The sequence below is a fragment of the Tupaia chinensis genome, unplaced genomic scaffold (genome assembly GCF_000334495.1).
Source record: "Tupaia chinensis unplaced genomic scaffold, TupChi_1.0 Scaffold000381_1, whole genome shotgun sequence".
NCBI lineage: Eukaryota > Metazoa > Chordata > Mammalia > Scandentia > Tupaiidae > Tupaia > Tupaia belangeri.
In genome coordinates, this window is record NW_006159883.1 from 4,019,123 (window position 1) to 4,044,585 (window position 25,463).

Below are 25,463 nucleotides of genomic sequence, written 5' to 3' on the forward strand. Positions count from 1 at the left end.
ATTATCAATGTGGCTACAAGTAGACTGACCTTGACTCTCCACCTCCAGCCTGCCGGCCCAGCCAAGCTGATGAGTTGACTTTTGGGCACCATTCTTTCCTCCACCCAACAGTCTACCCAGAGTGATGGTTTTCATGACAAATCAAGCATTCTTCTAGGCCAACTTTGTAACATTTCAAACACTAAAACAGGCCCAGTATGCAGGCACAGTTGGTAGTGAGTGAAGCTGCAGTGCTGAAAGTCACATGGCCACTGATCTGAGTTTGGATCCCCGAGTCAACCTGGAACCTGTCTGAGGTCTGCTGTGCCCAAGATCCTGACAAACTGGAGGACTGGGGAAAGGGGATTAAGGTCATTTGGGCCCCTGCTAAGTGTGCATGTCTCTCTCTCTTTTCCAGTTGGTACCCTGCTAAGTGTGCATGTCTCTCTCTCTTTTTCATGCAAGGACATATGCTATCATGCATAAAATTAAGACAAAAATTCAAAAATTGTAAAAATAATGCTCTATGTAGCTCAGTGACTTTGGTATTTTTCTTGAGGTAGAGGGTAGGAGAACCCAGTAAAACATATTTGGGAATTTAGGCAGAAGGAAAAATATCTTCAATGTAGGCTTTAGCGGATATAATAATAGTGTTTAAATCATTTACAAGGTTCTAACAAAGCATATAATTGAGCAACTTCATATGCCACCTGCTATTGAGGATAACAGAAAGGAAAATATTCTCAGCACTTAGGAAATGTTAGAAAACATAGTGAGATGGGAAAATAGAAATAAATCCAAAACACATATAATTTTTTTATTCTTATTTTTTCCCCTAATGCCAGAAGGTTTGTGTACCCTCTCTGTCTCTCAGACAAAGAGAAAGGAAGAGAGAGGGAGAAAGCAACCCCCTGGGTCATGTCATGCTGCAATCTCTTCTCCATGCCTTCATCCTGTTGGAATTTGAGGCTCTCACATGTGCACAATTCAAGCAGGGGCAGGACTGGCAATATAGTTAGCCCTGTGGGATCTGGCTCCTTTTACTACTAGGTGCAGGGCTAGTACTGTAATTTTTTATTTTTTTAAGAAAATTTTGTTTCAACTATATCTTTTCCTAGTGTAGCATGAAACAGAACATTGGCACCAGGGAAATGGTTATGTAGGACATGCAATAAATTTTATGTTCTATTGTCTTACATGTTTATTGATAAACATTCAGTTTTTATATACCAAAAATATTTTAAAATATATGAGCATTAAAGTAACACCCATGGGCCAGCAGGTGCCATAGTGGTTAAGGCACTGAATTCCCATGTGGTTGACTATGATTTGAGTCCTGGATCCAGCCACTTGAAACTCATACTAGGCACAAACATATGTGTGCCAAAATCCTTAAAGGAGAATGGAAGAAAAGGGATTGAGGTGTGGCCGTCCACCCTGGGAGGGTGGGGGGGTAGTTTCTCACTTTTTGTCTCTCCAGCAAGCACATGCACCCTATAGCAAAAATCTCAACAACAGCAACAAAAAAATGCATCCAGGTTAGAGAAAAATCTCTCTGACTTGACAGTTTTGTGTGAGACTATCGATATAAGAAACATAATAGTTGTCCAATTGTTAAAAAATAGTTTTATGATAATAATCCAGAATTGTATTGTAGCTCACTGCCCTCATACACACACACACACAAACACACACACATTGAATTGTGAGACTGAGATGTTTAGTTTTCAAAGCAATGTTTAACCTGTATTTTCCTTCACTCTGGGAATTACCAAGAATACCTAAATCTCTGAGTTGAGGTCCACATGGCCTAAAGTCTAAAGCCTATTTCATACAGCAGCATGTAAAAGAAATTTGCTTCCTTTTCAGGATTCTAAATGTTATTTTTTTCTACTTGCCATGTTTGTGGCCTTCACAGCCCTACCCAGTGCCTTGTACATGGTATATATTTAATAAATATTGGAGGATTGCACACAATTAATTGCATAAGCTATGTGTTCCTTACCCAGACAGGGCTGGGATATAGCTCAGTGTCACATCTGCTGTGACAGATGTGCTGAGCATCTGGTAGTGTTCATTCTATAAAATCTGTGATAATCATTAGCTGGTGGGCACTCAAACAAGCTAAAACTATAACAATTGCTGCAGGGGCTCTTTTATTTAGACTAGTATACCACAAAAGCAATGTAGTAAGAATGACTGACTTCACACTGTAGACCAAGAGCTCGCTAAGCATAACTGTGTAATGAATTAAGTATAATTTGTATTATAAACAGTATATACAGAAATTTTAATACAGTGAGTTCTGGAATCAGGAAATTTCTCTGCCATTCATCACTAAAGACCTTTTTGTTTTCCTGAACTACTTTAATTTACTCTGAAACAAAATAACTCTTTGAATAAGAGTACGTAGTAGTAATTGTAGATAATATTATTTCTTTGCTTAGAATTATTCCATGTCTAGATTTTATGGACATAGAATTTGTATCACTGAATTTCTGTACCTCTGATATCTCTGGTCTCAATTTCTCATTATTGAGGGTTCTTTCCTTTGTCTTCAGGTCATTCTGAAAAGTGGAAGTGTCAAACATCAGATACTCATTTCCTAGGGTAATTAAAATGTATGTAATCCTCTCCTCACTCTCCTCACTCTCCACCCCCATCCAGTCCCTCTTTCTTCCCCCTGTAGGTTTCCCCTGCTTCCACCCCTGCTGTCCCTGGGTTCTATGCTTTATTTCTCTATACGATGCCCTCAGCAGTTTACTATGTGAGGAGATGATGTATAGCAATTTAACGTATGAATAATAATAAAAAAATAAATAATTTTTAAAAATTCCTTGGAGCAGGAAGAGTAAATTCAAACTGAGTTTATGCTAAAGAGAGACTCCCTGTGCACACAATCCCACACTCCAGGACCTTTGCTGTGTAATGCCAGTGCAGAATTATCTGGCTGAAACAGTTTAAGGACTTCTCTCTGAACTATTTCACACCCTGTGCTTTCCAGGCAACACTCACAAAGATGAAAGGTGAAAGTCATTTAAAGCAAACAAACAAACAAAACCGTATGAGTTCTTGATTTAATAATACCTACACATTCAATGAAGAGCCTACGCAAGGGCTATACGGTATGTCTGTCATGAGCAGTCTAATCGGGCAGAGTCACAAAAGGATTTGCACACTGATTGAAAATGCACATTATTTCATTGAAGTAATTTCAAGGTAGATATTTGAAAAGAGGGGATATAACCAATTTCCCCCTAGTATTTTGTGCTAAAATGCTAATGCTGGCTTCTTTTTCCTTCCAAGGGAATTTTACCAAGTAAGCCTGATTTTATTTCCTCCATACTGTCCTATAGCAATGAAAAGACTAATGCTGACTTTAGCACTATTTGCTCTGGCTGCTACTTAACTGCCAGAACTCCCACCTTTACTAGCTCTGGCGGCAAAAATGGCCTGCATTGCCTGAGAGAAACTAGCAGGAATACTGACATTTATTCATTCATTTGGCCTGTATCTTTGTGATTTACATAAGTCACTAAAATTGAATGAACTCCCGACATTTCTACAGGGTTGGGTATCCAAAGGATAGGGAGCTAAAGAAATGAGATGAGGAAAAGGAAGGAATGGGAGAATCAAGCCATGGTGGGAGAGAAAGGTGAATAACAAAAAAGAGGAGTGAACGGAACTGTCCACCAGGCTTCTCTCCAAATAATGCTCTTGATTAAAAACTTGCCCTACACAACCTGGATTTAGGCACTGCATCCCTCTCCTAGCAAAGTAGGCTTCGGGAAGCCCACTTTAAGTTTTTAGCTCCTAGCTCCTGATACTCAGTATCTCAAAATCTGTAACCACAATCATGAACAATTAAACTCCTACTCTCTAAATCCTCCCCAACCTCTGTAACCACACCTCTCAGTCACCACAGGAAGACTGCTTATTTTCTAAAATGGAAGACTTCTGCACTGAAAGAATTTAGCTTAAATACTTGTTTTTTATAATGAAGGTCATTACTACATTCTTGATATAAACTAATCACAATTATCCAAAGGAAACCCATGAAATTTTTCTAATGGTCAAGAAGAGATTCTGAATTTTACATGTAAGCTACCTATGGTCTTACTTTTATTTTTTTCTTTTTCCTTGTGCTAATTCTATGAGCAAGAGACACAGAGAAGGAAAGAGATCAAGATGTCACAATTTAGTCCCACGGACCATGGGCACACATGCCAGCATACTCAGGGAGGTCTCTAGACGCCAACCTGAAATTTCTAGTGTAGGTCTGCCATGCAGAGTATTGTGTTTTACCACTGCACGTGGCCCCGGCTTTTAGTGGCTATTGTCTCAACTCCCCTAATGATACTTATGTTTGTCATGACGGATCTTCAGTCAGAGTCTAATAAACTGTAGCAGATCTGAGTATCAATTAAAAAATTGTGCTTACGGGATATTATGTTTATTTGTTTAATCGATTTAACAGTTTGTACTACAATAGAAACTGGGGAAGGATAAGGGGGCTCTAAAGGGGAGTTGATTAATGAGAACAAAACTATGAATACACAGGAGAAATAATTTCTAGTGTTATGAAAGACAAAAGGAAGAATAAAATTAACAACTTACTATAAATCTTGGAATAGATTTAAAAAAGAGGATTTTGAATATTGCCAACAAAATAATGACAAATGATTGAGATGTTGAGTATTGGAACTACCTCGATTTAATCATTGCCCATTGTATTCTTGTACTAAAAATACACACACACACACACAAATATTATATCTCCACAAATATGTACAATTAGTATATGTTAATTTTTAAAAATTAGCAGTCTGCTTCATCTATTAGTGGTTAACATTGACAGATTAGTTAGCTTTATTGTGTTGAAGACCCTTAAAGCTCAATAATTTACAAATTCCTTAATGACTCCTGGCTGGCTTGGGCCTCTCTGTTCCATATTTCTTCTTACTCCAAGATGTAGGCTGAGGGAACAGCCCCTAGTTCATAGAATTTGAGGACAGCAAGAAAAGAGCCGGAGGCTATGTGGGACCACAGTATTGTATTGAAAGCTTCTGTTTGATCGAGGTTTTGTATGTTGTCTCATATTCCATTGGCCAAAGCAGGTCATAGGATCAAACTGACAAGGAGGTAAGGAAGTACATTCTAGGAATGCTGCCTACTGGGAGGACCTGCAAGTCACATGGCATTTGCTAGAGATGCACGATTCCCTTACAGGGAGCACATGGTTGACCATCTGCAACAGTTGAATACCAATAAGGTGCCCATTTCACATCTTTAGGTCCTTAAGGTCTGCTGCTTCTGTCTAGTGTTTAGTGTATAGGAGTCTTTGGCAAGACTAGAGGCTTCCACTTCTAGGATTTAACCTGGCCGCTGTCCCCTCTGAGATTTTATCACTTTCTAGGGCACTACCAGCCCCTTCTTTATCTAGACATTCTCACTGCTTACCATAGCATTCTCTCCCTGCTCTGAAATGCCTGACATCATTTCTGTGATGAATTTAACATTTTTCTAAGGGAGAAGAAACCCCTGACATCCAGCAGGTACTGTTTATTGTTCTACTAAAATTCTGGAGATAAAGTTCTCACAATTCGCTCTAATGACAGAGAAGGGAAAACAAATATAAGAACACACACAAATTTATATTTAATAAACAATGTCACCACATAATTGATTTTCTAATGACCAAAGCTTTTCCTCTAAGTCCAGGACATATACATTTCAGCACTTCCTACTCTCAAAGCATCTTTTTCAGGAATGTATTACTAGTATAAGTATGCACTTATACTAGTGAGTGGTCGAGTGGTGGCTGTAGTTCAGGAAAAGGATCGATAATATAGCTATTGCCTGGAAATAACAATTGCCCAAGAGTACACCCAGTGAACTATTTCCCAAATAAAAATGTATTATAGGACTAAGAAAAATAGTATTAAATGCAGGTTAATATCTACTAGAGGCATGTTTGAGTAGGACAATTTTTTGTAGAATAAACTTATAAACTTTTGAGCTGTGAAGTATATGTATGATTGAGCAGATATAGGAACTGATTTAAATAAATCTATGTGATTTTATTTATTTACTTCTTGGATTCTTCAAATACTGTCCTAAACATTACTTAATGGCTTTATATTACTAACTACAGTTTTAGAGATTAGAAATTTAGGTTCTATTTTGTTTTCCTAAACATTTTATTCAATATTTAGGTAGTGAAGCAAAAGTTGCCAATCATTGTACAGCTTCATAAATTAAAAATTAAAATGTTATATATTGCTTGATTCTAAATATGCCAAGAATGCAGCATTTCATTTCACTGTAACATATAGCATTTTGCTTGCCTTTTTTATATTAATTTTACATTAGCATCTGAAGTCAAGATAGACCACATATTCAACAGATTAAAAAGTGGTATAGTCAATTTGAACAACGTAGCCTATGGTATTGGATCAAAACAATCATTAGTAAATTGAGTAGGTTTTGTACTTTTTAGCTTAATACTAGCGTGTCCTGATTAACACCTTTGAAATGCACAAATGTAGATATAGACATATGTTAGAAATATGACCTTTTTAAAGATTTTTGCCAGAGAGTATGTGTACTCATGAGAAAAGGACTAAAGAGTGGGGGAAAGTACCCTCCGTGGGGAATGGTCACACTGCACCCCATTCTCCATCATTTCTTCTCCTTTTCAAGATTTCAAGCAAACACACACATAAGCCTGTTATGCATTTCAGAAAGCCAGGTCAAGGACTTGAAATGCATAATTAGCCATGTGGGATCCAACTGCCTTAACCACCATGCCGTGGACTGACCCTCCCTATATGACCTCATTTGAAATGCAATCTGTATAGAAATGAACATTTAAAAGTTGATCGTAAAGTTGTCTTTTTTAAAAAACATAGCTTTTCAAACATGGAGTATATGTTTAGTTCATCCCAATTATAATACTAATGCTGGATTTTATTTAAAATAAAAATAAAGATTTTACTATAAAACACTAATATACCAAATTATTTCTAGAAGATAAATTTATGAAGCAGTATTTTCTAGGATGGGAAATTCTATGTACAAAACTGTTTCTTTCTTGGGTGTTAAAAAATAATAATGTGAGATCACAACTGTAAGAATAACATTTTACCTAGTTATTTTTATTATTATTGGCAGCAAAATTCTTTTGTAAAGTGGGCGGTAAAAAATACAACATGAACTGAAATGCTTCCTCACGAATTGTCATGCCCAGATGGTTTATGTACCCAGAATAGGAACAGGACTCAACAAGAAACTGGCAGTCACTTTGACAGGAGTCTTCTGGGTTCCCCTCAGCAGCGTGCAGACAGAATTGCAATGATAGGATTTTTACCCCACACTGAATTGTATAGTATAAGGTAGTCAAGATATGAAATGTTTTCTAACATGACTGAGACATAAACAAACCCTCTATAGAGTCTCGTCACCACAATCCGCACGGAGCTTCAGCCAGCTACTGATCATGGGCACGTAAACATGCCCAGTATACTGTTGGAGGTCTCTGGATCCTAACTCAGAACCTTCCCATGTGGGTCAGTCTCTCCAAGTGTCTCATTTTACTGCTGTGCCATTGTCCCACACACCCCCACCTATCTGCATTTTTCACATTTTTGAAACGTGTATCCATTTCTGCCAAAATGCTTTAGTTACTAGATTTGTTTGTTTGGTCCAAGGAACATAATTTCACTTAGTGAATACTAGTTGAACATGGCTACTTGTGTTGTATTTGCAAACAGCTTATTTACATTTAAAATTATATTTGTATTTATATTTTAAATCTAAATTTATAAGAACTGACAGATATTGAATAGGAAACAGGAAATTAAAGTTCTTATTCCAGTTCTACCATTAGTAACTTGTGTGACCTTGGATGAATCACATATTTATTTTAAAAGTAGAATGCACATAAATTTTTGGGACCAGCAGTTTGCATAATGACTATGTCACTGATTCCCATGTAGTTGCCCATGATTGGAGTCCCAGACCCGGTGGTGGTTTAAACTCACACCGACTTGTGTGCGTGCATGCCCAAGATCCCGAGAGGAGAATGGAAGGGAAGGGATTGCAACGTGGCCATCTCCTTTGGGAGGTGGGAGACAGTTCTCATGTTCCCTCTCACTGTCTCTTTCCAACCCTTCCTGGTGAGTGTATGTACTCTATAACAAAAACAAAAACAAACTTAATAAACAACTACGTGTGTGTGTGTGTGTATGTGTGTGTGTGTGTACTTATGTTTATGTTCTTGTCTGTAAAGAAATGCATAAAAGGTGCAAACTGAGTAAACGTAAACCTACATATTTCATTTACTTTTCAATCGATCAATAAATTAACTCTGTAAATTATCTCCACAGTCATTTAAGCCATAAGTAATAGCAATTATTCTGATTATGACATCAGTGGAAACTGGAAGAGAAAATGCGAGCGTTTTCTTATAAGGTGAGGAAGGGAAGGAGAATCAGTAGGAAAAATTACTTTCAAGCTTTAAAAACAACATGGAATTTAGGGACTTTGTTGAACCAAGAAATCTCATGAGAAGTTACCTCAGTTAAGCCCACCTAAATCCACAATGTCATCAGGATATGAAGTTGTGGATGCTGGGAGCCCTGAGAGAGAAACTTTAAATAGGATCCACTTTTTTCAAGAACTCAGGTTCTGAATTACAATAAAAAAATGAAACAGAAAACTAAAACATGAGTAACAACAACAAAAAAGATTCTCCTTTACACTGCATAGAAGTCTTTTTGGACTGTGTGCTTTCTGTAAAAGTCCAAAAGCCTGCCAACCATACTCTAGATTTAAACAGATTTGCCCACACCCCACACAAACCTACATAGCTGTGGAGAATAGTGCTCCCAAAGGAAAGAAATTATGTAGTGACTAACTTCTCAAAAGCCTAAGTTCTTCAAGTACAGAGCATTTGTAAGCTTATTTTCATGTTTAAGACTTTTGTGTGAAATGCCACACTAAATACTAAATACTTCATTCTGAGCTGTGGTAGATATATAGTAGATATTTCTATTTGGGTGAAGAAATCCAGATGCCCAAAGAAGTAGGAACTGTGATACTTCTTGGGTTAAATTTACTTTAAATGAATCTCCTCCATTAGTAGTATGAAGGGACCCAAATCAGATGGTTTACCGGTTTTAGCCATCTTGGTTCAAAAATCTTTTGGCAATAATAAATGCTTACTCAAATCCAGGATATAAAACATGTGTAATTGTGTATGGGAAAAGAGATATATAATGTCCAGAAGCAAAACCTCATCCAATAGTAGAACATTTGTCATAAGTAATGAATTAGGTAAGTCTTAGAAATGGTACAGAACAGGATCAATATTATCTTTCTGGTCTTAAAAATGTTCCCCCAAAATGTATAGTGTTACTAAACTTAATTCTAATGCTACTGATTTAACCCCCTTCTTCTGTCCACTAGGAATCATTAGAATACATGATTTCTTTCTATTATTTTTTAACATATAATAATAGTTATGCAAATTTGTGAGGTACAAAGTGGATTTTCAGTACTAGAATACAATGCACAGTAATTAAATCAGGGTAATTTGCATTCATCTGACACATTTACTATCATTTTATTTTAGGAACATTCAAAATCCTTTTCGTAAATTATTCTGAGATCTATAGAGATTTGTTGTTAACTATATTTACCCTCCTATATTTTATGACACTGTAACTTCTTCTTCTTACCTATTCAAAATCAATTCAATTTTGTTTCTGCTGAGCAATATCACTCTTTCACTCCTACTTACCAACCTTTGTAGTCATTAATAGTCATTCTTCATCTTTTTACTTTTCTGAGTTAACTCATTTTTCAATTTCTGCCTATGAGTGAAAGCATGTAATATTTCTCTTTCAATACCTGGCTTATTTCACTTAACATTAAAATTAACATTAATGTTCTATAGGCTTTCCCATTTAACCTTAAATGACAGGAATTCATCTTTTTAACAGCTAAATAACATCAGATTGTATATACCTATCACATTTTCTCTATCCATTTACTTCTTGATGGACACTTAGATCGATTTCATATCTTGGCAACTGTGAATACTGACACAGTAAACACTGGGTTGCAGATATCTTTGCAACATAATGATGTTTTTTCTTTTGGATATATGCCTAGTAGTAGGATTGCTAGATCATAAGGTAGTTGAATTTTTAGTTTTTTAGTTTTTATGAATTTTTAGAAACCTCTGTACTGCTTTCTATAATAACTAATTTATATTCCCACCACCGTTAGAAAAAGTTTCCTTTTCTCTGCATTCTCACCAGCATTTGTTATTTTGTTGTCTTTTTATAATAGTCATTCTAACTGAGTTTATTTGTACATTCTTATAAGACCTCCATTCTTCTTTTGCCCACTTTATTTAATGTCATACTATTGCTGGTATTGTACTATTTCTTTCTATTACAAATACCACTTTTTTTTTTTCTTTTCAGGAATGGTCACCTGTGTTGTGATCCTCCTGCCCCAGTCCCCTGAGTAGTTGCAGCTCCAGTTTTTTAGGATGGGCCAGAAATTGAACTGGGGTCCCTTACCCTACTCATGCTCAGATTCCCCCAATATTAACATTCCTCACCAGAGTGTTACATTTGCTAAAATTGATAAACCTATATTGACACATTGTATTCAGCCCAAATCTGTCGTTTACACTGGGGTTTACACTTGGCATATATGCCATGTGTTTGGACAAGTGTATCCACATGACATGTATCCACCATTACAATATCATATGGCAAATTTCTATTGTCCTAAAATTCTTTTGTATGTTTCTCATATAGCCCTAACTCCTCCTAACCGCTAGTAACCACTGATCTCTTTATTGTCTCCATAGTTCTGTCTTTTCCACACTGTCATATGACAAGAATACTGTTATGTCCTTTTCAAATGTATTCTCTTACTTAGCAATATGTATTTTGTTTCTCCAAGTCTTTTTTTTTTTTTTTTTTGAGAGAGATTTTCACTGTAGGGCGCGTGTGCTCGCCAGACAGACAGAGAGAGACATAGAGACAGAAAGCGAGAAATCACCCCCCAGGGGGGATGGTCACGCCACAATCTCTTCTCCTCCATTCTCCTCTCGGGATCTTGGGCACGCACGCACACGCGCCCGGCGTGAGTTTTAAGCCACCGGGTCCGGGACACGAACCACGGTCGACTACATGGGAGTCCAGCGACATAGCCATTACGCTAATAGCTGGTTCCCTCTTTTTTTGTTTTTTGACAGTTGTGAAATCTATGTTTATTCTGATACATCTGTAGTTGTACAACTGACTCATCACAAATTACTGAATTGTTACTTTACCTCTTCAAGATGGGGGCTCATTGATGATTTGAAATTTGGGATCTTCAAACTTAAAGTTAAGGAATGTGTTCATGTCTGCTTTACCAAATTTTTGCTTCAGCTTAAAAAGCTCCTTCTCCAGATTTTGCAGATATTCTGGGCCAGTATCAACCAATAAGTGCTCCAGTTGTCTGTCATTTAGATTTGTATTCTCTAATTGTGTCCACAAAAAGCTTCTGTACAGGATAAAGCTCCTTATTAAATGTCACTGCTGTGACACCAATGTTCCTCTGCAAATGGACTGAGACTGCTGACTGAAAGACGGAGGAGAATCTGAAGAGTCTGAAGAATCATGGCGATTCTTTGTTACCTGCACTCAGTCCTGAGCTGCCAGAGCCACCGCCACCACCACCATTCTCTCCATGTCTTTTTTTAGCCTGATAGCTCATTTCTTTTTAGTGCTAAGCAGTATTCCATAATCTGGATGAAACAGTTTGTTTATCCATTCCACAACTGAAGAACATATTGGTTGCTTCCAAATTTTGGCAATTATGAATACAGCTTCTGCAAACACTCGTGTGCAGTATTGCGTGTAATTCTAAGTTTTCAACCACTTTGGGTTAAATACCAAGGTGTGCAATTGCTGGATAATAAGTAAAAGTATATTTAGCGTTTAAAGAAATTTCTAAACTGTCTCTCAAGAAGCTATACCATGTTGCCTTCTCATCAGCAATGGATGAGAGTTCCTGTTGGACTGTATCCTCACCAGCATTTAATGTCAGTGTTCTAGACTTTGGCCATTTATTTTAGAATTTGTTATTTAATTTTTATTATTATTATTATTTTTAATTTAACCAGAGAGAGGCAGAAAGAAAGGAAAGTGAAAAAGCAAGCCACCAGGTCTGGGACTTGAACTGCAGTCGACCATGTGGGAGTTCAGCACCTTAACCTAACCACTATGACACCTGCTGGCTCAACTGGACTTTTTTTTTAAGTTTGTTTATTACTTCTATGAAAGAGGAAGATGAGAGAGAGAACAAAAAGAGAGAGAGAGAGAGAGTGAGAGGGAGAGAGAGAGACCTATCCCAATTGGTTCAGTATATTGTAATCCTATCCCGTCTCAGGCTACCATGATCATGGACATGCACATGCAGGTGTGCCCTGGGCATGTCTGAGTATACTCACCATGCATGTGAATCCTCAGGACATGAGCACAGGGCCTTCCCAGATGGCCTCGGCATTGTGGAATATGGTCTTACCACTACGCTACCACACCTGGCATTAACTTTGGCCATTTTAATGGTCATGTAGTGAAATCTCATTATTTCAGTTTGCATTTAACTAATGACAGGATCAGGATCATCTTTTCATGTGCTTATTTACTGTTTGTTTATCTTTGGTGAAGTGTCTTTTCAGGTCTTTATCCCACTTTTTTTGTTGCTGAACTTTAAGAAATATTTGCACATTTTGCATAGTACTGTATTATGAGATATGTCTTTTGTAAATATTTTATTCCAGTGTGCGACTTATCATCTTATTCTCTTGACTGTGTCTTTCATAGAGCAGAAGTTTGTATCTTCAAATTATAGTTTATCAATTGATTCATTTATGGATTGTGCCTTTTGTGTCAAATTTAATACGTCATTTCCGAACCTTGAGTCATCTAGACTATTCCCTATGTGATCTTATAGAAGTTAAAGTTTTGCATTTTGCAGTTAGAACTATGATTCAGTTTGAGTACTTTTTATGAAAGATCTGTGTGTACATTCATATTTTTCATTCATATTTCTAGTTGTTTCATCAATACTGGTTTAAAGGATTATCTTTGTACAGTTTTTATTGTCTTACTTATTTGTCAAAAATCAGCTGACTATATTTATGTGGGTCTATGTCTAGTTTCTAGGCTCTCTATTCTGTGCCATGGCTCTTTGTCTAATCATTCGACAATATTACACTGTCTTGATAGCTATAGCTTTATTTAGTTGTGTGTTGTTTTGTTTTGAAGTAAGTAGTGCAGTTGGATCAGTGTCAATTCTCTGCCTCTATTCTGCTTTAATTTTTTTATCGGTCTTTGACTTCTCCATATGAACTTTTCTTGTCTTATTACAGTAACTAGGACTTCCAGTAGTAGACTGAAAGGAGAGGTATGAGAAGACATCCTTGCCCTGTTCCTGACTTTAGTGGTTGTGCTTCCGGTTTCATTGTATTTTTAACTCCATATTATTTATAAAACAAATGTATTAAGTTTTTAGTCAATTGAAAATAAGGTACCTTAATTCCTTTACTGCTTATAAGGGTTTTCATGTGTTTCTATTGAACTTTTAAGACATAAAGTTATACAGTATGCAAATAATTGTCACTTTGCATATTTAATTCCTGCTACTATACAATGCAATTATTTTTCATATCAATTTGGATTGAATTGTACCTACAAAAATTATTATATGATAGTGTTTATTTTTTAAGTTTAATAAAAAATACATCTAAGATTACTTTGAACATTTGTGGCTGACTTTGGGGTTCATATGAATGAATCTAATCATTATACTCATGAGTCACCTAACAATGGAGATTGAGTTTGAGAAAAGTGTTGTTAGGTGATTTCATTGTTGTGCAAACATCATAAGTGTACTTACCCAAATGTAGAAGGCATAGCCTACTACATGCCTATGAACCTGCTGTGATGTAGTATCTTATAGGATCACCATCATATATCCAGTCCATCATTGACCAAAACATCCTTATACAATGCATGGCCACATATTATATCAAGTCTTCGGAAAAGTCTATGTTTTTTTTCATGCACAAATGTGTCATGACTTTTTCAACAACCCAATGTATTTGTATTTTTAACACAAATTGTGTTTGGATGGAAAAAAGGTTAGTTTATTCAATAACTGAGTAACCTTAGGCCAGCCAAGCAGTGTGTTGGTGAATGTGGCTGGATTCCACATGGTCAACTATGAGATTTGAATTCCAACCTATTAGCTTAGAAAATAGCCAGGCGTGTATGTTCATGTGTGCCCCAAATTCTGAGAGGGGCATAGAAGAAGTGGCAGCATTGTCATCTCTACGGAGGGTGATTTTTCACATTCTCTCTCTCCTTCTCTTTCTCTCTCTGTTTCTCACCAGTAAGTGCATGCACTTTATAGCAAAAAACTAAAAAGAAAAAAAAGAATCACTCAGTAGCCTGAAGGTAATGAATCCTACCCTACTCCATATAAAATAGATTAAAGATTCAATTTATAAAGTTAAACAAATAAAAATGCTAAAATTTAAGAAAATGTGACCTATCTATAAATGTACATATGTATGTGTGTGGGTGGGTGAGTATGTGAGGGTGGGTATAATATATATATCTTTTATATACTGCTTCCTACCCTCTACCGCCTACCTGCATGCTTTCCTAAGTGAGGCAAGGAGTCCAAAGCCAGAGAACAGTTAGATAACCACAAACAATTTTAAAACATTTATTAGAAAAATCACATATCACAAAATCAAATGATTAATATCAAATCTGAAAAGGTGCTATAGATTTAAAAGAAAAATGCACCTAATAATTGGGCTGTTCTGTAAATAGGGAGTCACAGAAAATGCAGTAAAATATAGCTCTAAAATATGTGAAAACCGTTTTTATTTCTCTCACAGGAAGATAAGTGTGAATTATGACTATACTATGCCACTTTCTTTTTCCTATTAGACTGGGAACATTATAAATATGGTAACATGTTATGTTGGTGAGGATGAAGCTAAATAGGCACTGTCTTCATGGTAGTCAGGATAATCAGTTGATACAGCCTCCTCAGAGGGTGATTTTGTGATAACTATTAAAATTAAAGATCTATTCTTTGCAAGGCCAAGTCCACCTTTAGAAATTAATCCTGTAACTATATTTACATAAACGTAAAGTATGTCTGTAAGATCATGTTAATTTCAACTTTCTTTATAATTTACAAAAGATTGAGGACAACTGGAATATCCATGACTGGGGAATTTGTTCAATAAATTATGGCACATACATGCAATAATTAACCATGTAGCCAATAAAAAGCATGAATCAAATCCATAACAACTAGGGTAGAGTAAATTTTAATATGTATGTTTTATTTATATGTATTTTTTGTTGTTACTGTTTTGTTTCTGTCATGGTATGCATGTGCTCACCAGAGAGAGACAGAGAGAGAAAGTGAGAAATCACCGTCCAGGGAGGATGACCACACTGCAATCCTTTCTCCTCCATTCTCTTCTTGGGATTTTGGGCAGATATGCACATGTAGCCAGTGTAATTTTCAAGCTGCTAGGTCCAGAACTCTATTCATTGTAGGCCATGTAGGAGTCCAGCACCTTAACTATCATGCCACCTGCTGACCCCTCTAATACATATTTTTAAGTGAAAAATGCAAACCATAGAACAGTTTATATAGTAAGATACTGTTTATGTATGTGGAGTGTTTTCTAGATCAAATTTTATTAATGAAATTTTTCTTATACTTCTTAAAAGAGTGAATTGGTAAGACGAATCATTCCATTCCTTGTTTCCTTCCCATTACAGTACCTAGTTTACCTGACTTTGATTAACAATTTATAGTATGCCTGTTTTTGTTGTTGTTACAAACCATTCTATGATTTTATTATTGTTACTTTTTAAATTTACATTTAGTCACTCTACATCTTTAGAGAATACACATACTCTATTTGAAAACATACAAATAGACACTAATATGTATATGTTTTTAAATAGAATATGTATGAATGTAGTATACATACACTCATATGCTGGCACATACCTATAACATACATGGAGAAATACATGTGAGACAACTAACAGAGGTTGCCTCTGAGAAGAGGAATTAAATGTGGGGGAATAAAGTCAAAGCAAAAGTTTATATTGCATTTTCTCTTGAATGCTTTAAATGTATATTATTTGTATATATTTCTTGTTAAAAACTAATTAGTTAAAAATGAGAACCAAGGGGCCAGCAGATGGCATAATAGTTATGCCACTGATCTCCACATGGCTGACCACAGTTTGAGTCCCAGACGTGGTGATTTCAAACACACTGGGTGCATGCGCATGTATGCCTAAAATCTTGAGGGGAAAGTAGAGTAGAAGGGATTGCAGTGTGGCCATCCTCTCTGGAGAATGATTCCTTGCTTTCTCTCTCTCTCTCTCTCTCTCTCTCTTTGGCAAGTGGACACACTCTATAAGCAAAAAAAAACTCTCTAAAAACTAAAAAAGTACATAAATAAAAACCAAGCATATGTTTATGTCAATGAGAAAATGAATCATATTTGTTATCCCTAAGCTTTTAGTTCCAAGTAAATAAAACTATTATTTTCCTGATGCCCATTGGGTGAACAAGTTTTTAGACAGAACATTCGTATTCCATTGGTTTACTGGAAGTCTGTTCTTCCAAACTCTATGCTAATTGCAAGTAGATTTAAGAACTTCTGACCAGTTCGCTTAATAGGCTAAGGGTACACATTGTTTTTTTTTAGAGGTTTTTGCTATAGGGCGCATGTGCTCGCCAGACAGACAGAGAGAGAGAAATCACCCCCCATGGGGGATGGTCACACTGCAATCCCTTCTCCTCCATTCTCCTCTCAGGATCTTGGGCACTCACGCACACGCGCCCAGCGTAAGTTTTAAGCCACCGGGTCCGGGATGCAAACTGCAGTCGACTACGTGAGAGTCCAGCAACATAGCCATTACGCTAACTGCTGGTCCCACTAAGGGTACACATTTAGACTTGAGTCCTCCCTTATTTCTGGTCACTTACTTATTCTGAAAAATATGGTAATAAACCTCACAAAAATAGGAATGTTCTTCAGTGGAGCTCAAGGTCTCAATAGGACTTAAAAAATAATTATGCTTGTAATTTTATTATTCTTGTTCATATACAGCAAAGCTGCAATTAACTGTGGCATAGGTTGCTGACCTTAATGAGTTAATACAGTGTCCAAATAAAATTCATGGCCAAACAGTAGCTTAGGCTCTGGGATGTTTTGGCTCCGTAAAATCTGTGAAATTTGAGCTTGTATTAAATATGCCATAAAACAATACATTTGGGATTTGGCCTCTGGCACCAGATTAGATCTGACTCTGCTATATGGAGTTTAGAGTTTTGCCTCAGGTCCTCCTAAGATGTTTAGCACTACAGGACTATAGAATCAGCAAGAATATCATTATTGCTTTAGTGAAAGAAAACACTTCAGTTCTCATTGAGTTGATGGCATCCTGTTTTCTTTCTGATCATTTTTCTTAAAATAGGAGAATCCTGCAGTCTCTTCTACCTACAGCTATTTTCTTCAACCCCTACCCTAATCTTGTCATTTCTTCCCAGCCCAGTCTTTCTCTCTTTCTTAGTCACATAAAAATGGCATTTGTCCTACCTTGGGCTGTCTTTTCCTTTATGTTTTCAAGTAAACTGACTCTAACATGGCTAATGAAATGAAAAAGTCTCAGTCATCTCAAATCTCAGAGTACATGAAAGCCCAACCAGCACAGCAGTCACTATTTGATCCATGATTAAGGCTGCCTACAGAAAACTCTTCTGACCAGTTTGGCCATGAGTCATTTGTCAGGCCCTGAGGCTTAGATTTTACATTCTCTCAGAGACCACTCTTTTCCACTCCCTCCTGGGTGACTGAGTTGTCCTTTATCTCTATTGGCATAGTTTCCATCTTCTAGTGGTGTCGGCCCATGAATGACATGATGGTAATTAGCCTCCTGTACTTCAATTAAGGCTATGTTTGAGCCTTTTTTTAAACTCATGACACAGTTCTTGTATCAGTAGATCACAGGATGTAATAAACAAGATTTCTATCAAGACTCAACATAAAAAAAGTTTAAGAATTTTTATTTAGAGTTGCATCTTAAGAAGAAAACAAAAAATTAAATCCTATAGCTCACATTTCATGACAAGAATGTATAGATATTAATGTCTTCTCATAATTTGCTCTTTGAAAAATATCTGTATTCTTTTTTTTTTTTCTTTTTTGAAGGACGTTCATATGCAGAGTAAATGGTAATTAAAATGTGCAGGATGACAAGATGGAGCAAACAGTGCTTGTACCACCAGGACCTGACAGCTTCAACTTCTTCACCAGAGAATCTCTTGCGGCTATTGAAAGGCGCATTGCAGAAGAAAAGGCTAAGAATCCTAAACCAGATAAAAAAGATGATGATGAAAATGGTCCAAAGCCAAATAGTGACTTGGAAGCTGGAAAGAACCTTCCATTTATTTATGGAGACATTCCTCCAGAGATGGTGTCAGAGCCCTTGGAGGACCTGGACCCGTACTATATCAATAAAAAAGTGAGTGTTTTATCAAGACTATTTTGCTGCTAATTGCCTATTGCATACCTCGGACTGTGGTAGCACCAACACCCGCTGCTACACACGAATTAGAACAAAGTTTAAATATCCTTTTATTTAGCAAATGAAACACATTTTTGTGTTTTATGCATACATCTGAGAAATAAATTGGTTATATGTATCGTAATATATGGAACTGTCTCAAAAGCACCAGGATAGACACCTACAAATAAATGTAAGTCGTAGGCAATTGGACAAAACGTGTTCTTCCACATATGATCTAGACTATAGAATTTTATGTCCGTTCTTCCCTTGAACACCTTGGATTCATGAGTTACAAAGATTTTAGAAAATATTAAATATTAGATGGTCATCAAACAAAATTTGATGCCACAAGGGTGACTATTTTTTATAATATGTTATGAAAAATAAATCAATTAATTTCCAGAAAAAAAACTCTTTCCCACATGGAAAATAATGTTCCTAGATAAACCTCAGTTTTAGAAATTATTCAATCATTTTGCCTAAATGTATCACTATTGTAAGAATTAACGCAAATGTTAACATTATAAAACTGTAAGTGACATTTGAATGTATGTCTTTCTCTGAACCCATGCTTGAAAAGAATACCTCATATTAAACATTCAATTTTTCAATATGGTAGCAATTTTACCAAACCAAGAATAAGAAACACAGAAAAACACAAACATTTTAAAACTATTATATTGATTTTAAATTAAATTTATTTCTTAAATGAATTTGCAACATTGGATTATCTTATTCCCCTAATATAATACATTTTTGGCTCTTAGGGCATAAAGATTATAATTAAGCAAATAACATTTTTTAGTTAGATATGAGCCTTAAAATATCCCTAAAAGTACCTTTGTTACTGACCCAGTTCTGTTCGAACTTAGTCCTTATTAAATGCATGAAAATAGTTGTCATTTTTAATTTGTTGATTTTTGATAGTATTGTAAAAAAACTTCTTGATTTTTTAAGTTTAATGCTGAGAGCCTAACAAAAGGATGACTAATCTTATATTTATTTTATTATTATTATTAACTTTTCAAGATATAGTCAGTTTAAATATAACACACTTTCATCTTTTTTTTTTTCTCTTTTAAAGATTTTTGCCATAGGACACATGTGCTTGTTGGAGAGAAGCAGAAAGAGACAAAAAGAGGAAAAGTGAGAAATCACTCCCCAGGGAGGACGACCATGTCATAGACCCTCCTCCTCCAATACACACACACAAACACACACACACACACACGTTGAGCATGATTTTCAAGGCACCCTGCCTGGGACTTGAACCACCGCAGTTCAACCACAGGCCATGTGGAAGTCCAGCACCATGCCATCCACTGACCCCGCACACTTTCAATTTTTAAAAAAACTAGTTTATCCATTTTATAGTAAAGGAAGAAATGAATCACTTTCCATAGATTTCATTTTCTTTAGCTTTTCTTTTCAGCACTCTATTGTCAAATTGAAGTAGGAAAGAGATCATCTCTTAACTGCCATTTAAATTTTAAGAAACGTGCTTTATCATAAATCCATTCTTTAGATATTAATTCAATGTAATATCTGAAAAGTCAAAACTCAAATTAAGTATACTATGAGGATTTTATTTGTGTAAGGAAAATAGAAGTGCACATAAGTCAATTATTCAAACATTCTAACTTACCTAAAATTAATTTATTATTGAAGTAAAGACTGATATGATTCAAATCATAGAGTAGTCACTTTATTTTAATTTTTTAATTGCCAGAGGTCATGTGCAGTTGCCAGAGAGACAGAGAGAGAATAGAAAGCACCCCTCGATAGGACATAGTCATGCCACGATCCCTTCTCTGTTTCTCCATCCTGCCAGGATTTAGGGCCCAGATGAATACATGTCCAGCATGTTTTTCAATCTGCTTGGACCAGTACTCAAACCACGATGGGCATGTGGTATCTGGTTCCACAGGGCCAGTTCTCACATGTGACTTTGTTTACTGTCTCTGGATACATCTACTCTATTTAGAGGTTGCTCTTATGGTGGATTACTGGGCTCCATCCTCAAGAGACCCCCCACCCTTCTGGTAGTAATCAGTTTCTAGGAATTATTAAAGGCCCCCTAGACTCTAACCCTTCATCAAACACAAGTGAAATCTAGCGTTCCAGTTCCCACTTGGTGTCTTTATTTGTAGAACAACAAATTAATATTTTGAGAAAGACCAAATTAATGCATATTTACAAGAGTGGCAATACTTCATCGATCAATAATATCTTTTAATTTAAAGAGATTCAAACCAATATAAGTTATTGTGTTGAGAGGAGCCCCAAACAAAATAGTGTATGACTGGTTTATAATTAATTACATATAATAAAGTATATAAAGGCAGAAGGAAAACAAAATTATGCAAGCCTTTTCAAAATACTCAAAAGAAATTTTTTGAGAGGTTTTCGCTATAGGGCGCGTGTGCTTGCCAGACAGACAGAGAGAGACAGAAAGCGAGAAATCACTCCCCAGAGGGGATGGCCATGCCGCAATCCCTTCTCCTCCATTCTCCTCTCAGGATCTTGGGCACGCACACACACACACCTGGCGTGAGTTTTAAGTCACCGGGTCTGGGATGCAAACCACAGTCGACTACATGGGAGTCTAGCGACATAGCCGTTACGCTAACTGCTGGTCCCTCAAAAGAAATGTCTTAAAACTGAGTGTGATCAGACCAGCAGATGGCATAATGATTATGTCACTGTCTTAAAACTGATTGTGATCAGACTAGCAGATGGCATAATGATTATGTTGCTGGACTCCCTCATCGTCGAACTCAGTTCAAGTTCTGGACTGGGTAGCTTGAAACTCACAACGGGTGCATGTGAATGTTTGCCCATGATCCCAAAAGTAGAATAGAGGAGAGGGGATTGTGACCTGGCCCCCCACCCCTGGGGGGTGATTTCTTGCTTTCTGTCTCTCTGTCTCTCTGGCAAGCACACAAACCTATAGCAAAAGTTTATTTAAAAAGAAAAAAAAAAGCAACTGAGTGTTAAAGATCGACTCTGATGGAATGATTATTCAGCCAGACTCTTTTTGCTGAGGCAGCCCTTGCAACTGAGTATTAAAGACCGACTCTGATGGAATGATTACTCAGCCAGACTCTTTTTGCTGAGGCAGCCCTTAAAAACTTTGTTAGGCTAACATCTGAACTTGCCTTTAACATCTTCTATCCTTATCTTCAAATGCACGTTGTGTGAGGAAGGGAAAACATTTTGGCGTTTTGGAACAAATCACAGTGTGCAAGTAGAACAACTTGATAAAAGAAATATTGTTATCAGGAATGCATTTTCCCCAAGGTAAGGTACACCAATGGCTGCTTTCACATTGAGAGGACATCAAGCAAATCTTCAAATGTAAGTCATTTAACTGCAGTGTAAATGAAGCTTTTTGCAAGACTACAGTCCTTAAAAACTAACATGGTGACGTCCTTGAACACGTGACTGAGCTATATGTTTGAAGCTTCCTTTTTGTCATCTTTGTTTTAAACCTATCTACAATTGCCTATATACGTTTTTTAGTCTTACATTTTCTTTTTAATTGGACTTCAGCATTAAGTAATAATCTTTGATTTTCAATTAATTTCTTCTGATTAAAGTTGGAATGCTTAGTAAAATCTCAAATCTCTTTTTGAAAAACTGAACATTTCAATATTTGATAACCGATTTTAATTCAGTAACTTGGACAGCTAAGATTGGCAGGATGATCTTCATTAAAACTCTGCAATGCACAAACACGGTACTCCTGGCATAGATAAAGGTTTGGTTAATAGCTGTAATGTCACTAGAGAAAAGGTTTCTTAGAATCAGATTTCCCACTAGTGCTAATTGGGGATGATATGCATTTGTTTGCTTGAGTACGTTGGAACAGGCAAATTTCAGTGGGGATAGCGCCCTTCCTAAAATCAAACTCTAATACTAACGAATGTTATTTTTAAAAAAAAGTCTAGATAATTTTATTGTCTTTCTTTATTTTCTTTATGTATTTATTTTTATCTATGTACAAAGCCTCTAGGTTTTTCATAGTAACATAGAATAATGAAAGCAAGTTGACCATAGAAACGGTTTCAGCATACAACTTTTAATGTATATTTTAGGTTCAAGTACAGTGGTTTACATGCAGTGAATCTATGTGCCTGGAAATGACACATTATCGCATCAGATTTCTCATGTCTTTTCCAAAGACAATTTCAACAAGCTTATGGAAATTTCACTGCTGATGATATATTTTCTTATGGCATATGCCTACATATTTTTACCCTCTTTTCCCCAGTTTAAAATATGCAAATTATATAATATTCAAATATTCTACTAAAAGTGTTAAAGTAGTTTATACATGATCAATGCTATTATAGTCATAATTAATGAAATAAGTAGCAATTATTTCATGAATATTCCTGATGCATGGGAACTAGGTACTTTCCAGACTTTCAGAGACCCAAGAAAAGAACTAAAGGCAAAAATAACAGTGCTGTCATAATGCAGACATAGAATTTTCCATATCATGTTAGCTCTGATCCAGTGGTCTTAAGAACATGATTCCAGGTTCCTTTTGTTTGTTTATTTGCTTTAGCTGTGTAGCAGGCATATCTTAGCTTGTGAACACACCTTTCTTTTTCCTGTATGGGATTTTGTTTCACAGTTTCCTTTCATAGCTTGGGTTGATTTTGCACTATTTGGCTATACATTCAAATTCTTTACCCACTCTTTATTACTGAAAACTTCTCTCTTCTCATGTTCTTGTTAAAATTACAGATGAGTCATTATGACCATGGAAGGAAATATCATTTTGACAATGTGACAATTTACTGGAAATAGAATGAGGTATTTTAAATATGTAGTGAAAATGGATGTTTGTTAATTATGGAATGTAGAAATTTATTCATTTTTAAAATGTACTCTTTTCTCGATTGTCTCATGGACCATTTTAAAGTAACTTATTCTGTTTCTATCAGATATCCTAAAAAGATGCACACTCCATTTTTACTGGGGCTAGTGGAGTCATACGTGGACATGTGATTTCAAGTTCATACATGTTCTATCATTGCTGCAGGTCTTTTTAGTTGTTATAGTTGGTGGAGAGAGTTAGTTTTTTGTTTTCAATTGGGATTAAGAAATCTTCTTTGCAAAAATAATTTGATAGAAAATCAAAGAAGTAGAAGATAGTTCAGTTATGAATCCATGAATTTTCATGTGAACAATCCCTGATGTGTAATGGTTCTTTATACATCATCAGCTCCCAAAAAGCTACCATTACTCAGGCTCCCCCTTCTATCCACAACGCCATAGCTCACTTTCAATTATTTCTCCTCCTCATCTTGTGTTTCTTCCTTATGCACTTTTCTTCTTTGTCATCTCTAAGTCTCCGTCTCAGAAAACGTTCTGCAATGATGATGTTGGTCAATAATGGTTAGCATTATTGCATCCCTGCCATATTGGAGAGAGATCCTTGAGTTGAAAGTGACCAAAACTTAATAGAAACTACTTTTCAGAAAAGTAAGTTAAGAAAGAAGATGTGTGGGGCAAATAATGTCTTACTATGAAAAGATCTAGTACCTAAAGTGATCCCATCAGTCCGTTTCCATCTCATCCTCTGTTTTTTCCTGAACTGGCTTCACTTGTAGGCTGACTCTCATACCTGATGGCCAACATAGCTGCCAGTTCACTAAGCTAACATCCTACAGACTCGTAATCCCAAGAAACAGAGCTCACATTTTCTTCAAAACTCTAGCTGAAATTCTAAACATGTTTCTAATGACATCACATGGCCTCCTATAAAACTATTGATAGTCACTTTGGCCAAAAGTATGTGATGGCTGCATTGGCCAGGGCAATGTCACATGCTGACCCTGGTGGCCAAGGGTGAGTCAATTCCAGCCAAGACAAATGGGCAATGAGGCAGAAGCTTTCTCCAAAAGGATGTGAATGTGTACTGTTAAGAGAAGAAGGTCTGCTTAGCAGGCAAATGCAATAGCTGTGTACTCCACATACTATGAATCGGCCTATTTCTAATTCTTATTTAATTGGCTGTCCTTCCAAGATAACTCGTGTCTTTATTTAAAAATTGTGAAACTGAGATTGAGTGATTTGTCTTAGACCACACAGCTATTGAGTAACAGAGACTAGAATTAAAACCAGATCTGTGTGGTTCTATGACCCATTGCCAGGTTATTTGGATTTGTGCTAGTAGCACCAATAATATTAACCAAATAATTTAACTGAGAAAAGAAAAGTAAGCTGAGAGTCTTTATGAAGTCATGGTCTACTGTTTTAACAATGGAGATGGAGAATAATGGACAGAATCAGAATCTATTTAGAAGGTGTAATGTTTAGAAGTCCAGCAAGAAAGTCGTATCGTTTTCTGAGACGTGAAGTTTGAGAATAAAGATACTGAACCTGGAAATTCCAGTGTGAAAATTAGCACTGCTTTGAGAAATAGTAATTTTCTTATGTGTGTATATTTAAGAACTAAACATAGAGACACATTTTAAATGTTTGAAATCATATTTACATGGTACTTTAAAGTTAACGAAAGGCATTAAAGGTTTTTTTCACATCATTGGGAAAACAGTCCTAAGGTTTGTATTATTATAATCTTTTTCATTGAAATAGAGAAATTGAGAGGAAATGGGACCAGCAGTCAGCGTAATGGCTATGTTGCTGGACTCCCATGTAGTCAACTGTGGTTTGAATCCTGGACCCGGTGGCTTAAACTCACGCCGGACATGTGTGCATGCGTGCCCAAGATCCCGAGAGGAAAATGAAGGAGAAGGGATTGCAGCTTGG

General features: G+C 36.3%; 1 protein-coding gene and 1 pseudogene across 1 annotated transcript in view; one reads left to right on the forward strand and one right to left on the reverse strand.

Annotated features, from left to right (window-relative positions):
• Positions 1-25,463, forward strand: part of LOC102487844 (sodium channel protein type 1 subunit alpha) — a 158,359-nt gene that overhangs the window by 36,007 nt on the left and 96,889 nt on the right. The window contains exon 2 of the mRNA XM_027773849.1: positions 18,320-18,632. Within this exon, the coding sequence (XP_027629650.1) occupies positions 18,369-18,632 (264 nt within the window). The 5' untranslated portion in view covers positions 18,320-18,368. The remainder of the gene's footprint in view (positions 1-18,319; positions 18,633-25,463) is intronic.
• Positions 11,340-12,959, reverse strand: LOC106735412 (ATP synthase-coupling factor 6, mitochondrial-like; annotated as a pseudogene).